We start from the raw sequence: 14,974 nt of genomic DNA, 5'->3' as shown, positions 1-14,974 counted from the left end.
TTTGAACTGACGAAGGAGGGCTGGTATTGTTCAGGGTAAGGCAAGTTCAAAAGCAATAATGGCAATGTTCATACTGTTGAGCAGAGGAGTCAATAAAGAAAGGATCAGAAAGGCATATACAACATATTCATATAAAAATAAATGAAGTGATAGAGGAAACAGATGTTAATGGGTTTGATCTCAGCCATTACGAAGGCATGCAGAATAAGGAAGGTTGAAAACACTGACAGGAGAGTTTGGTGTTTCATTTCACTCAGAAGTCTGAGACTTAGTGTGTCAACATGTACCTTTTACATGCATGTTCGAGCCTGGATCTATGGATGTTGATGATAGAGGTTCCAACATGTTTTTCATCTCAGGGCTAATTGGAAATCTCTCCTAATCTTGTTGACTGCTGTTGGCATGTAGAAGGATTTGCAATTTGATAGTCACCAGCACACATCTTTCCCATTGGAGCTGTCAGTCATCCAAAGACTTAAAGCACTCTTATTGTCTCTTCCAGTTGTGGTGCCCATTTCACATCCTAAATTGGGAGGAGCTCCAGGGGTGAACTATTAATTCTGCCTCCTCAAAGGTTCTTCCTGTGTCTCATCCAGCCAGGCCATCTTTTCAACCCAGTATTCAATGTGATGACAGAATCAAACACTTGAACTACAATTATATATATCTGACTGAAGGTACAAAAAAAAATTCTGGAAGCAGTGGGAACTAAGGGACTAGTGAAAATGGGAAACATAAGAATGTTTGTACTAGAAAAGACTAGGACTTGAGAAGTTATGGAACTAAAGCCAAGAAACCTACTTAACTTCATGACTTATACACAAAGGTACTAGAAGATGTAGAGTATTGAGGAGCCCTAGCAACATTAGAGTCAATAGGAATCAGGGGAAAACTCTCCATAGGCACAAAGTTGTTGGAGGTTGGTCATTGCAGTTTCAGAGAAGGTCTTCAGGAGGCCCTCACGGTGGTGTCCACAGCTGCTTCATCAATGACATTCCCTCCATCGTAAGGTCATAAGGAGGGATATTTGCTGATGATTGCACAATGTTCAGCACCAGTGGGACCTCCTCAGACACTGAAGCAGCCTATGCCTTAAGGCAGCAAGACCTGGACAATATCCAGGCTTGGGCTAAAAAGTGGCAAGTAACATTCTTGCCACACAAATGCCAGCCAAAGACCATTTTCAACAAACGACAATCTAACTATTATCCATTCACATTCAATAATGTTGCCATCACTGAATCTCCCACTATCAATGTCCTGGGGGTTACTATTGTCTAGAAACTGAATCGAACTAGCCATTTAAATACAGTGACAAGATTATGTCAAAGTGTAGGAATCTTGCAGCAAGTAACTCAGTTCCTGACTCCCCAAAGCCTGTCCACCAAACACTTGTCAGGACTGTGATGGAATACTCCCCTCTTACGTGAATGAGTGCAGCTCCAGCAACATTTAATAAGATTGTCACCATCCTGGACAAAGTAGCTCACTTAATTGGCACCATATCCACAAACATCACTCCCTTCATGACCAACACTCAGTAAAAGCAGTGTGTACTATGTACACGGTGCACTGCAGTAATTTACCAAGACACCTTAAACAGCGCCCTTCAAACCCACATTTAATTCCATCCCAAAAGACAAGGACAGCAGGAATGTGGGAACATCACTACCAGCAAGTTCCTTTCCAAGTCATTCACCATTTGAACTTGGAAATGTATTGTTTTCCTTTGGTGTTGCTGGGTCAACAACCCTCACTAATAGCATTGTGAGTGTATCTATACCAAAAGGACTGCAGTGGTCCAAGAAGGCAGCTCATGACTAGGCTCTCAAAGGTAACTAGGTATGGGTAGTCAATGCTGGCCCAGCCAATGACACCAACATCCCATGAATGCCTTTTAAAAAAGCTCTGATATTAATCCTGATGTGCCAGTGAATTTTTAAAAATATTTTTAAGGGATCCAAGATGGCGGCGACCCAGCAAGACTGAGTCGATAGTGCTCCTCCCAAGACTTGGGTACAGTGGGTCACCCACCCCCTACCACGCTCACCAAATCATTTATAATAGTTGTGTAATTTAATTAGTTGTGTAATATTACATTTAAACAATTTAATCCTAAGTAAAAATGACTAAAGGGAAGGGAGCCCGCAGCTCTCAGCAGGCAGGAACCCCTCCCCCACCCTCTCCAGCTGCAGCAGAGGCGTCCACAGCCGCCCCGGGGGACTTACCAACAGTAACAAGCCTTGCAGAAATTATTTCCAAGCTTGACTCGAAGATCGATGCCTTTATTCCAGAATCCAGAAATCATTGGGACTCGCTCTCAGCCGCGCTGCAGAAGCACGACCGAGAAATCCAAGAAATTGAACGCTGAGTCGGAGGGGCGGAGTTAAAGGCCGCGACCTCCGAAAATACCGCTCAATCGGCCGTGGATCAGGTCCGGACTCTCGAGCAGCGAGTCCGGACCTTGGAAAATCATATTGACGACCTCGATAATCGAGGTCGTCGAAAAAATATTCATTTGCTGAGCCTTCCCGAATGGGAAGAGGAAGGCCAGCTTACAGCATTCCTGGAGCAGTGGCTGCCACAGCTTTTAAATCTGCAAGCTGGATCAGGCCAGGTAAGGGTGGAATGGGCCTACCGGGTCGCAATACGCAGGCCCGGCTCGAACCTGCACTCACGCCCGGTCCTGTTCCGGCTGCAGAGCTACAAGGAGAGGCAGATACTCCTAGAAGCCTCTTGAAATCTCGGAAAAGACCCCCAAGCTATGATCTATAAAGGATCCAAGATCATGCTATTTCAGGACTTTTCCCCGGCTCTGGTTCGAAAGAGGAAGGCATTCGACGAGGCGAAGAAGCGTTTAAGGGACTTAAATATTCAGTACTCCTTACGCTACCCAGCGACGTTACGCTTTAACCATGAAGGATCCGTGTATATAACTTTGGATCACCAGAAAAGGCTAAGGAATTCTTGGACTCTCTTAGATAAACTGTAAGACATAATGGATGTTGGTCTGCCTTTCCCTCCGCTTTGCTTTATATCCCCCCCCTTTTTTTTCTCTTACCTTACTGTTTAATATTATCATGGGGGTGGGGAGAGGGATTTGATTTTCTCCCCCCCCTTGGGGTTATTTTCTGTTATTATTTTATGTATATATGAGGGATGTATGTATATGTGTGTGTATATATATATATATATATAAAAGCTGGGGGGTTTGGTTAATGTTGGTGGGGGGAGGTGGTTACCTTATTCAATTTTACCTCTGTCTCCAGGAGCGGGGTTGTTTTCCCCTTGTTATTTTGTATTATTATATTTAATTATTATTCGTTGAGGTGGTAATTTTATAGTTATATGTTTATATATGGTATTAACATTACCAAATATACCCAGGTGTTGGTATGGGTGGGGGTAGGGTGCTCACTGTTAACTCTAGCTTTGTATTATATTTGAATTCTCCTCATTTTATTGAGGAGTGCCTGGGTCAAGGGTGGGGCATTGATTGGGAGAGGATATGATGGACTTTTGGAGAGGAAGTGACATCCCCTGGGAACAAGGGGGAAAGTCTCCACTTAGATACGTTTATATTTTTTTTATTTAGAAATAGTTTTTTACTGTATTGTTGTGGGTGTATTAAAGAGGTTTTATTTTTGTAAATTTTATATGTTCTACGCTCGGGATGTTCTGGATAGGGTTCCCCCTCCCGAGGGGTCTCGGATTGGCCCAGAGGATTATGGTTGATCAGTCGGTTAAGTGGTGCACCTGGAATGTCAAGGGGAGTAATTCGCCAGTCAAAAGGAAGAAAATATTATCAAATCTTAAGAAGGAAAGAGTTGATATAGCTCTCCTACAGGAGACACACCTGTCAGATAAAGAACACTTGAAATTACGACAGGGCGGATTTGATCAGGCCTTTTTTTCTTCTTTTAGCTCAAAAAGCAGGGGAGTTGTTATTCTTGTTCGGAAGAATTTCCCTTTCAAAATCCTAAAGCAGATAAAAGATTAATCTGGACGATATATCTTGATTAAAGCCCTCATAAATGGAGAGGAATATGGGATTTTAAATTTGTACTGCCCCCCGGCACACCCATTTAAATTTATAACGGAAGCCTTTTCAAAATTGATGGCTTTTGATACCCATCATATAATTATAGGGGGAGACTTTAATTGTATTATGGATCCGGAAATAGATAGGATTCCCAAGAGTACTGCAGGAGTATCTCCCAGATCTAGACAATTGATGGATCTGAACAAAGAATTAGGATTAGTAGATGTATGGAGATGTCTTCATCCACAGGCCAGAGATTTTTCTTTCTACTCTAATCCACATAAATGTCATACCAGAATTGATATGTTTTTTGCCCCCTCGATTTTTTTAAATTCCATATCATCCTGTAAAATAGGTAGTATAACAATTTCTGACCACGCTGCTGTATATATGGAAACTAAGGCAAGGAACAATGGGACATCCCCTCGGCATTGGCATATGGACCCCTTCCTATTGAAAGATAGTAAATTTGTAAAGTACTTCTCTCAAGAATTTAAAACTTTTTTAGAAATTAATTCAGGTACAGCTAGCAACCCGTCAATGATGTGGGAGACCATCAAAGCTTACACGCGAGGCTTGATCATCTCCTACTCAGCGACCCAGAAGAAATTAAAGGGAGAACAACAGCGTCTGCTTGAAGCCCGCTTAAAAGCGGCTGAAACAGCATACACTAATAGACCTATTATTAAATTGCAAAGGATTACAGCTCTTAGGACAGCTCTAAACACTATGCTTACTCAAACGGCTAAGAGGGAAATATTATTTGCAAAGCAAAGGTTATATGAATATGGCAACAAACCGGGTAGATACTTAGCATTTCTTGCAAAGAAAAAAAAGGCCCCTCAGACTATTACATCTATCAAGGAAAGTACGGGTATTTTGACTCATGATCACAAAAAGATTAATGCGATCTTTAGAGAATTTTATTCTGAGTTATATAAATCACAGGATTGTGAAGATAGGATGAAGAGGATGCAGTCATTTTTAAAAAATTTGACTTTTCCAGGCCTAACTCCGGAACAAGTATCGGTCCTAAATGCTCCTCTTACACTCCAAGAAATACTTGATGCAATTAGGCAACTTCAAAATGGTAAGGCGCCGGGCCCAGATGGTTTTCAAGCTGAATTCTATAAAGAATTTACAGAAATACTGGCTGGTCCACTTATGGGCATGTATAACTATGCATATAGTCAGGGCTGTCTCCCGCCTTCGCTGAAAGAGGCAAATATCTCTCTTATCCTTAAAAAAGGAAAGGACCCAGAAGATTGTACATCATACAGACCAATATCCTTGCTAAATGTAGATTTTAAAATCCTCTCTAAAACGTTACCACTGAGACTAGAAAGGATACTGCCACATATTATAAAGGAGGATCAGACGGGGTTTATTAAGGGCCGTAGATCATCCAATAATGTTAGAAGGGCTCTGAATATGATTCAAGCTTGTCATCAGGGAAAGATACCAGGAGTAGTGGTTTCATTAGACGTGGAAAAGGCATTTGATAGGGTCGAATGGTCATATTTGTTTTACACATTGGAGCGGTTTGGCGTTGGACAGGTGTTTACCAAATGGGTCTCAACATTGTATAATGATCCCAAAGCAGTTGTGGTTACCAATGGATTAGGTTCGGATAGCTTCAGTATGGGTAGGGGCTGCCGTCAGGGATGTCCCCTCTCGCCATTGTTATTCACGCTAATAATTGAACCACTAGCAGAAGCTATACGGGCTGATCCTAATATAGTGGCCCCAAGGATTGGTACAGGTAAACATAAAATTATCCTTTATGCAGATGATGTTCTTCTATTCCTCAGTAACCCTTTGATGTCCATACCTAGCCTAATCCAAGTTATTAATACATTTAGTGCATTCTCAGGCTATAAAATTAAGTTTTCAAAATCGGAGGCTATGCCAATGGGTGGCCTTGCTATGATACCCTGCTGAGCGGACGGATCCCTTTTTCCCTTTCGTTGGTCCCTGGTGGGCTTCTTATATTTAGGCATTTTTATTACTCCAGTATTTGGTCAGTTGTTTTAGGCTAATTTTGTGTATTTATTGGAAAGGATAAGGCAGGACCTCCAGCGATGGGGAGACCTACCAATTTCCTGGTTGGGTAGAATAGCACTAATCAAAATGAATGTCCTGCCCCGTCTTCTATATCCTATGAGAATGCTTCCGGTGATGCTGCCGAGGACGGCTTTATGTAAATTATATGGCTGGCTGGGTTCCTTTATCTGGAATCATAGGCGGCCCCTCATTAAGCTGAAGAAGCTACAGCTTCCACAGGCAAGGGGTGGATTGGACTTCCCAGACTTTAGGAAATATCAGTGAAGTTCCCTATTAAGTTACATAGCTGATTGGGTCTTGTCTGATCCACAATCAATCTGGTTGGACATCGAGGCTTCTCAAATAAAATACCCACTTATTAACCTTTTATTCTCAGACAAGAGGAAAATCATTACAGATCACTGTAAAAACCCTATAATACTAAATACAATCAAGGCTTGGAATATAATGCGGCAAAATGAGGGCAATTTACATAAAACATCCCCCTATGCACCGATAGTGGGAGCATGGGGATTCCAACCGGGGTTAACAGATGCCACTTTTAAACTCTGGAGATCCAGGGGTATCTCATGTCTAGGGGATCTATTTAAAGATGGGGTCCTGATGTCTTTCGAACAGCTGCGTCAAAAATTCGGATTACCCAATGGAGACCTCTTTCGATACTTCCAAATTCGAGATTATATACAGAAGAAGACTACATTATTAGATAGTCTTTATAAATCCGATAGAGAATGTAGTGTCCTACGACCAGTGGGGGTATCTTCCGTCAGTACTATTTATCATTTACTACATGATGAAGTATCGGGAGATATGGATAATCTGCTTAAAACATGGGATCAGGATCTGGGACTAGAAATCTCCACAGAAACGTGGAATGATATTTGGGAAAATGCTAGAAGAATTACTATTTGTAACAGAACCCAGGCTATCCAGCTGAAGATACTTCATAGGGCCCATATAGCACCGGTTCGATTGGCAAAATTTAAGGCAGGAGCATCTCCAATGTGTCCTAAATGCAAAATAGAGGTGGGCACTCTTGTACATTGCTTATGGACTTGTCATAAGATCCGTAGATATTGGATTATAGTAGCAAGTACCCTGACAGAAATTTTAGGAACGGAAATTAAAGTGGACTCTGTATCTCTCCTCTTGGGCTTTTCGAACTTTCCCTCCCTGCACACGTACGGGAAGAGACTATTTTCTATTCTTTCTTTCTGTGCAAGGAAAAATATTTTGGTGAACTGGGCGGCTGAGGGCCCCCCTGGACTTTCAAATTGGGACAGACTAATTATGAAATGTATTCCCCTTGACTTCCTTACAAATATGGAGCACCGAAAGACCGAATTAATTTATAAAATATGGCAGCCCTTTTTGAATTACATAAATACAGATATTTCGGCTATCCTAACAAGGGCTTTTATTTAATTGAGATTACAAACCTGGCTGGTCCGGGCCCCTCGGGGGAGGAATCCCGCATGAATACGGGTTTTATTATATCTGATGCTAACACATCCCGAGCATGTAAGAGACTTAAATATACACTCTGGTTAGTTGTAGGTTAGATTAGTAGATAGTTGAGTTTTGTAGATAGTTGAGTTTTGTTTGTTTTTTTTCTTTTTTTCGTTTTTTTTGTTTTGGTTTTTTTTTGTTAAATTTTGGCTATTGTATATTTGAGCTAATTGTATATCAATGTTTATATCTGAGAGTTTTGTTTATTTTTGTAAACTTGTAAAAATGTTAAATTTCTAATAAAAATATCTATAAAAATTTTTTTTAATAGAAACCTTTTCAAATTTTGTAAAAAATATCTATATACAAGAAAGAGAAATACCAAAATACAGAAAGATAGAGGCAGTACAACAATATTGTATGGCAATCCTATTAATAATGATCTACCTACTATTCTACCAGAACAAACATCTCTACTTAACTTAAACTAAACTACAAACAAATTGAATAAAAATTAAATTAGACCGAATTCAAATTAACTTAAATTAGATTATATCTCACTACTTTATTCTATTTCACTCATCACACCTCCACCAGTCATTGTACCCGTACTCTTTTCCCCAGTCTCCCCGTCCTACGGCCCCATGGGCATTCAGACTGATTCCCACAGCTAGACCACAGTCCTAATTAATATTGCTGATAAGTCTACATCAATATAATTTAGAAAGGGCCGCCATGTCATGTAAAACTGCTCCATTTTATGGTGCACCATATTTGTGAGGTAGTCTTGGGGAAGATGCTCCATCACCAGCCTACACCATCCCTTAAGACCTGGTGGTTTTTCCAACATCCAATTCATTAAAATGTTCTTCCTCGCACAGTGGGTAAGAATGTTACACAATCCCTTCCTGTGTTCCCACAGAGAGGGCAAATATGGCAGAAGAAGAAATATCGGATCCACTTTGACTTCAATCCCCAGAATGCCTTTCAGTTCCATTGCTATAGCACTCTAGTATCTCTGGATCTTACAACATGACCAGTAGCAATCTGTAAGAGTGCCTATACTAATTTTACATTTGGGACACCCTGGAGACACTCCTCTCTTGAATATCAACGTATGCTAACAGGGCGCTTATTTGATATCACTTCAAGTCCAGAAGATCCACCCCTCCCTCACCTTGCAAGAGCTGCAGTTTAGTAAATTTAATTAGGGGGCGCCTGCAACACCAAATAAAGGACCCTAGCCAACCATCGAGCCTCCGTAGCACTCGTCTGCATAGCTCCAATGGGAGCATTCTCATGGGCTACAACAGGTGAGGAAGAACATTCATTTTAGTTAGGGTTATTCTGCCTCACCATGAGAACGGTAACCTCTCCCACCACTGCAAATCCTGTTTTATCCTCTCCAGTGATTGTGCATAGTTAGCTCTATACAGCTGGTTGTAATAAAAATTCCCAATTACAAAAAACCTTTTGACGACTATCTAAATGGGAACTGCATTCTATCCTTCAGGTCAGGCACCTCCACTAACACCCCACTGGCAGGGCTTCCAATTTTGTAAAATTGATCCTGTCGCCCAAAAAACTACCAAATAAATTGATTGTTTGAATCAGTCGAGGAACAGACTTCTCTGGATTGGCCAAGAACAAAAGGACTTCATCAGCATATAGGGTGATCTAATGCTCCCCCATTCCCACCAATGGCGCCACTGTTTCAGGATTCCTTGCCAAGGTAAATAATAGCGGTGAAAGAGGACACCACTGTCGACTACCTCTCCCAATATTAAATTATTTGACTTAGTGCCATTTGTGATGACAGCCGCCTTAGGATCTTTATACAAAACTGCCACCCATCTAGCAAAGGCTCCACCCAGACTTTAGGACCCCAAACAGGTACATCCATTCTATCCAGTCAAACGCCTTTTATGCATCTAGGGAGACCACCAAACCCAGGATCAATCTTTGCTGGCATACTTGCACTATGTTCAGTACCATCCTGATATTGTTGAAGGAGCTACAGTGAATATTGTTAAGGTGAAGGTAGACTCTTGTTAGGCAAGGGAATCCAAAAGTTTTGCAGGTAGGTGGGAAAGTGGAACTGGAAACAGATATAGATCAGCTCTATCCTTCTTGAATTGTGTAGCAGGCTCAAGTGGCCAAAGTGCTGACTTTTATTAATTTGTAAGTTTGTTAAATAACAAAAATGCTAAAATCTGTTGTTACTTGCATACTTAGTGCACTCAAGTCCCAAAACCAACTGATCACCCCCTTATTTGCAGCATTAAATATGATTAGTCTGCCACTTACTCTTTAGAAGGAACACCCGTCAGTAAGGTGTGGCATTGCTTGTAGCATTAGCATATAGTAATCCTCCACAAGAGCATAAGGAATTTGTACAGTGACACCACTGATGGAGATTTACTATATAAGGGCCCTGGCTTATCATGAGCATAGTCTTCACTCTGTTGTTAGGATAAGATGACAGAGCACTTCTGTTAGAACTCATTGGATTGGAAGCAATAGATCAGCATGGATTAAGATTTGGTTCGTTAGCAGAAAATAGAGTAGGAATAAAGGTGAACATTTCTGGTTAAGAGGCTGTAACCAGTGGAGTGTCAAAAGCATAGTCTTGATATCCAGTTTTTATATCTATTTAGTACAATTGAAAGAAATCATATCGAGTAGACATATGTAATCTGAGTTTACTGATAATACAAGGTTAGATGGGAAAGGAGGTTATAACCAGGACAAAATGAGGAATTTAAACAGTCAGGTAAGTGCAAAAGCCTGTAGAAAATGGAATATTTAGTGGGGAAATGTGCAATTGTCAAAAAACAAAGTGAAGAAAATTTTGTAGAAGAGACGACAAAATATTTTGCATTTTCAGGAGAATCTGGCATCCATGTGGAATCACAGAAAGTCAATACGCACTTACAGCCAAAAATTAGGAAAGTAAATAATATGCTAACTTATGTATTAAAACAATTGGATAATAAAAATAAAGTTATTTTAATGCAATTGTGTGGGCATTTTGGTGCGAACTGGAGTATTGTGAAAAGTTATGGTCTCCTTACCTAAAGACATAGATACTTTCCTCAGATAGTGTACAACAAAGGTTCACCAGTTGACCCCCTAAGATGAAGCAATTAACCTATAAGGAGATATTGAGTAGACTGGAACTATATTCCTTCAAGACTGCAAGAAACTACAGAGTCATGAACACAGCTCAGTCCATCAGGCAAACCAACCTTCTATCCATTGACTCCATCTATAGTTTCCACTACCTCAGGAAAGCAACCCACATAATCAATGACTTCTCCCGTCCTCTTCCATCAGGCAGAAGATATTAAAGTTTGAATACACTTACAAATAAATTCTAGAACAGCTTCTTCCCCACTGTTATCAGATTTTTGAACAGAATTCTCGAATGTCATTTTTGATCCCTTTCTCTGCACCTTCCCTGCAGCTGTAACATTATTCTGCTACCCTGATATACTTTGTATGATAAGACTTACCTGTATGGCACCCATAGCCACACTTTTCACTGTATGCGGTACATGTGACAACAATAAATCAATGAATATTAATGATTTGCAGATGCCGGTGTTGGACAGGGGTGTAGAAAGTTAAAAATCACACAACACCAGGTTATAGTCCAACAGATTTAATTGGAAGCACCGGCTTTCTGAGGTGCTTTTCATCAGGTGGTTTTGGGGGAGCGGTGCTCCTAAAGCTAGTGCTTCCAATTAAACTTGTTGGACTATAACCTGGTGTTGTGTGATTTTTAACGATGAATATTAAGTGATCCAATTGAAACTCATATCACTATTAAGAGATTTGACAGGGTATTTGACAAGAAAATATTTTCCAAGAACTGGGCATCCTTGTATACAAATAAAGCCTAGTCATTGAGCATAGTCAAGTCAGAGACTAATAGATCTTTGGCTAACAGAATCAAGGGATGAGGAACTGAGGGCACAGTCATGTTCTCATTCAGTGATGAAGTATGCTCAGTAAGCAAGAATTTTCTAGGTCCTATTTCCTATGTCCTTCTGATTGATTGCAGCTGACAAAATTCCATTAAAAAACTATTGATGGCTCTAACAAACATAATGAAGGTAGGAAAATTTCAGATCAGCAGAAAGGCATATGTTAATCTGTTGTTTTTGTGTCTCCATAATTCTTCAAATAACCAAAGACAAATGACCAGTAATGGTGATATGCCTTTATAGAGTATTCAAAATCTTCAGGAGTGACTTGAGTACTTCCAATCACCTGACTGATATCAGAAGTGGATGTTAGATTAAGTTCTATCCATCAAAATGCTGTGCATAAGAGCACTTCTGGATTTAAAATTAAAATGTCGTGTAGCTTTGTTGATGAATACTAGCAGTAAATTAATCAAAATGGCAATTAGATGTTTAAAAACTGTTCACTAAACAAGAGCTAAACTGATATTTTGGCTTAAGAACCAATTTAGACCGCCTCCTTAAGGACTCTTCTGGCACAGTGGTCAGTTTCTTACCTCTGGGTCAGAAGGGCTAGGTATAAGTACTGCCTGCTCCAGACATGTGCTATCATTTGTTTGAACAGGTTGATTAAAAACATCAAGGCAATCTCCTTCACACTTAAAGTATCTGAAGAAAATCACCTCATCTGAAGTTTTTTTCAGCATTTTGCCCGACAATCATACCTTGAACCATTGCAGAACTGAAAATGGTTGAAAATAGTCTTCTATATCTGAGCAATGAATCAGTATAGAACCAGGAGATTCCGTCTGATCCAACTCAAGTAAATTCTCATGAAAGCACTGATCATGGTGTAATTGAAGCACTTCTATATGAAAAATGTCCATGACACAATAAGTTGCATTCCTGAAACAATAATATTGGTCACAATTATACAATAACTCATAAGAAAAGCAAACTTATAAAAGCTTGATTACAGTTGTAATATAACAACATTAATCAACAGAATGACCTTATAAATTTAAATGGATCACTCTTTTAAGCAAAAAAACTATTTAGTTACCTCAAAACATATCTGTTTCAAACATACCAATCTTTTTGAACCTCTTCCCCCAGACCATCAAGGTAAAACGGAGGTTGCAAATTTCTGTTGTATAGTGCATAGTCAATCTTTATAGTTTAATTGCAGCTTAGATTTGATGAGAACCTGTCCTAAAAAGCTGTCAATGAAAGTAATGAAATATATGTTGCAACTGGGCCCTTCTAAATGTCTATAGGATAAAAGGTTCACAGAGAGACACAGTTTAGCTCTAAACAGAGAATATGGTTTAATGAAAATAAGGGTTAAACTTGAAATGTCAACTTCTGCATCTCCTAATGCTACCTGGCCTTGCTATGTTCTTCCAGTCTCTTGTCTGTCTACTTAATGAAAGTAAGGCCAGGAATAGATAATGAGGACTGCCCAACATACATTTAAAAATTTGCATTTTAACAAGAAATTCCAATCAAGACACAGGTCCTTAACAGCAGAAGTTAGTTGATGATTTTAGGCCAGTGTACTGTGTGTGTGTGGGGGGGGGGGGGCGGCAATTGCAGAGCAAATTGAACAGAAGGAACTGGGGATGGGATACAAGATCGTGAAACATCTGAATGGAAAATCACCTCAAAATCAGCTCCTGTCAAAGCCTCCAGTTTTTTTAAAAACATCATGTTTTTGGAATGTGACAGATTGTTGAAGGAATTATGGAACTTAATTAGACATTTTCAGAAGCAGTTACTGAGCAGCATTTCACCATCCATATGAAAGCATTTCCCATAGGTCATCTGTCAGGTTGCATCAATCTTTACATCTCCAAACTAGACATTGCAGTTCATTGCACTGGTACAGGCACAATCACACAATGTCCTTTACAACCTCAACACATTAATGGTGGTTTGGCAAAATTGGGGATGGCTGCTGATAAGATTCAAAAATGTCAATGGTGTATGGACTGTACTCCACCAATGAGCAATGGGCATAGTGACATGGAAGAAGGGGCAGTGACAACTGGCAATCCAGAATTGGTAGTGATTGCAGTTGATTTCTCACCTAATGACAAACATCAACATCATTCTGCCATTGACTTAACGTGCATCCAACTGAAGGGCGAAGCCAGACTGCTCCATAGCCAGGAACAGCACCATCTTGAGATCAGCACCAGCAGCTCACTGAGATGAAATGCATGATGCACAGCCAGGTTTGATCTTTTCATCAATTCCATCAAATGGGAGATAATCTTGCCTGACTGAACTGAACCGTTGAATATTCTTCCTCATGATTCCATATCTCATGCATACGTTAATAGATAACAGTCAGAAATTTAAAACATTCAGGCCATTTTTACCAGTACAACACACACCATCAACATTTACTAATCCAAGAATTGGGGCCCTTTTCTTCAAAACTAATGTGATTCAATTATTGACCATATCTATTTATCTCTTAAATTGAAAAGGAAAACTTACCACAAGTAGCAACTGTAGGTCCCAGAGTCTCTCAGTAATGCAGGCAGAAACCAAAGGAAAGGTTCTTTTGAATCCATCTGCCAACTTTGATTAGTGATTATAGCAGTATTCTTGTTGCATTGAAATATAAAGGAATCATTTTTATCAGCGTTTGATAAATCCCTTGTATAAAACATTGTTAACTTAAATGCCTCGTGTTCAAGAATTGATATGTTATTTTCATTTTGAAGATCAAAGCAGTCATCTGAATGTGTAGAGAGAAAACCTCTTTTAAATTACGGAAATATTGTTGGTCAAGTTTAGTTTTTGTCAGCTGATTTTTATCAGACTGATTATGTGCATCACAATGTTGGTTAGAAGATGTGTAGTAGAGTTATTGATTCAAGAACTCAAATTGTTTTCATTCAGAGAAAGGAGCCTAACTAGTAATTCATTAGCCACATATTCAAGTCTTAATCCATTGAAACTCTGGTTCAGTGAGTTCATGTCCTTCCCCCATTAGTGCACAGAGCCAGTCTCACACCACCAGGAGGCAATGATGAGACCAGATGATCTGGTTTGACATTCTACATTGAATTTCTAATCATTTTTTTAACTGTATAATGTGAAAACAATTTTTTAAATGGATCATCTTTGTTCAATTTACCTGGTATAGCCACAATTAGACAGAGGTAGGCTGCAGCAAGGATGATATATGGTAAAGATGACATATTTCTGCAGAAATTTGTAGAACCATGTGTTAATTTGCAATTTCAAGCTTTGCAGTATTCTAATTCATACTCTAGATATAAAATAAATAATACAGCAAATGATACTTTAATGAAGTGGCAGAGCATGAAAACAGTTTCGTTTACATAGATGATTAAGTACATCAACTTTTAAATTACATTTGGAATGCAAACAATTATTTCATTTTTCACTTGAGGAAAACTGGGTAGGGATGATT

The 14,974-nt window shown here is 39.6% G+C and overlaps 1 protein-coding gene across 1 annotated transcript in view; it reads right to left on the bottom strand.

Annotated features, from left to right (window-relative positions):
- LOC122550649 (interleukin-1 receptor type 1-like) overlaps positions 1–14,217 on the bottom strand; it is a 63,502-nt gene extending 49,285 nt beyond the window's left edge. The window contains exons 1-2 of the mRNA XM_043691721.2: positions 14,029–14,217; positions 12,249–12,429 (exon numbers count right to left, since the gene is read on the bottom strand). Coding sequence (XP_043547656.2) covers positions 12,249–12,429; positions 14,029–14,204 — 357 coding nt within the window. The 5' untranslated portion in view covers positions 14,205–14,217. The remainder of the gene's footprint in view (positions 1–12,248; positions 12,430–14,028) is intronic.
- Between the last annotated feature and the right edge of the window lie 757 nt (positions 14,218–14,974).

Source organism: Chiloscyllium plagiosum, unplaced genomic scaffold (assembly GCF_037043375.1).
Source record: "Chiloscyllium plagiosum isolate Xiang-an unplaced genomic scaffold, Cpla_swu_hap1 HiC_scaffold_6, whole genome shotgun sequence".
Lineage (NCBI taxonomy): Eukaryota > Metazoa > Chordata > Chondrichthyes > Orectolobiformes > Hemiscylliidae > Chiloscyllium > Chiloscyllium plagiosum.
Note: the sequence above shows the minus strand (reverse complement) of the source record. Positions and strands in the feature narration are given on the sequence as shown.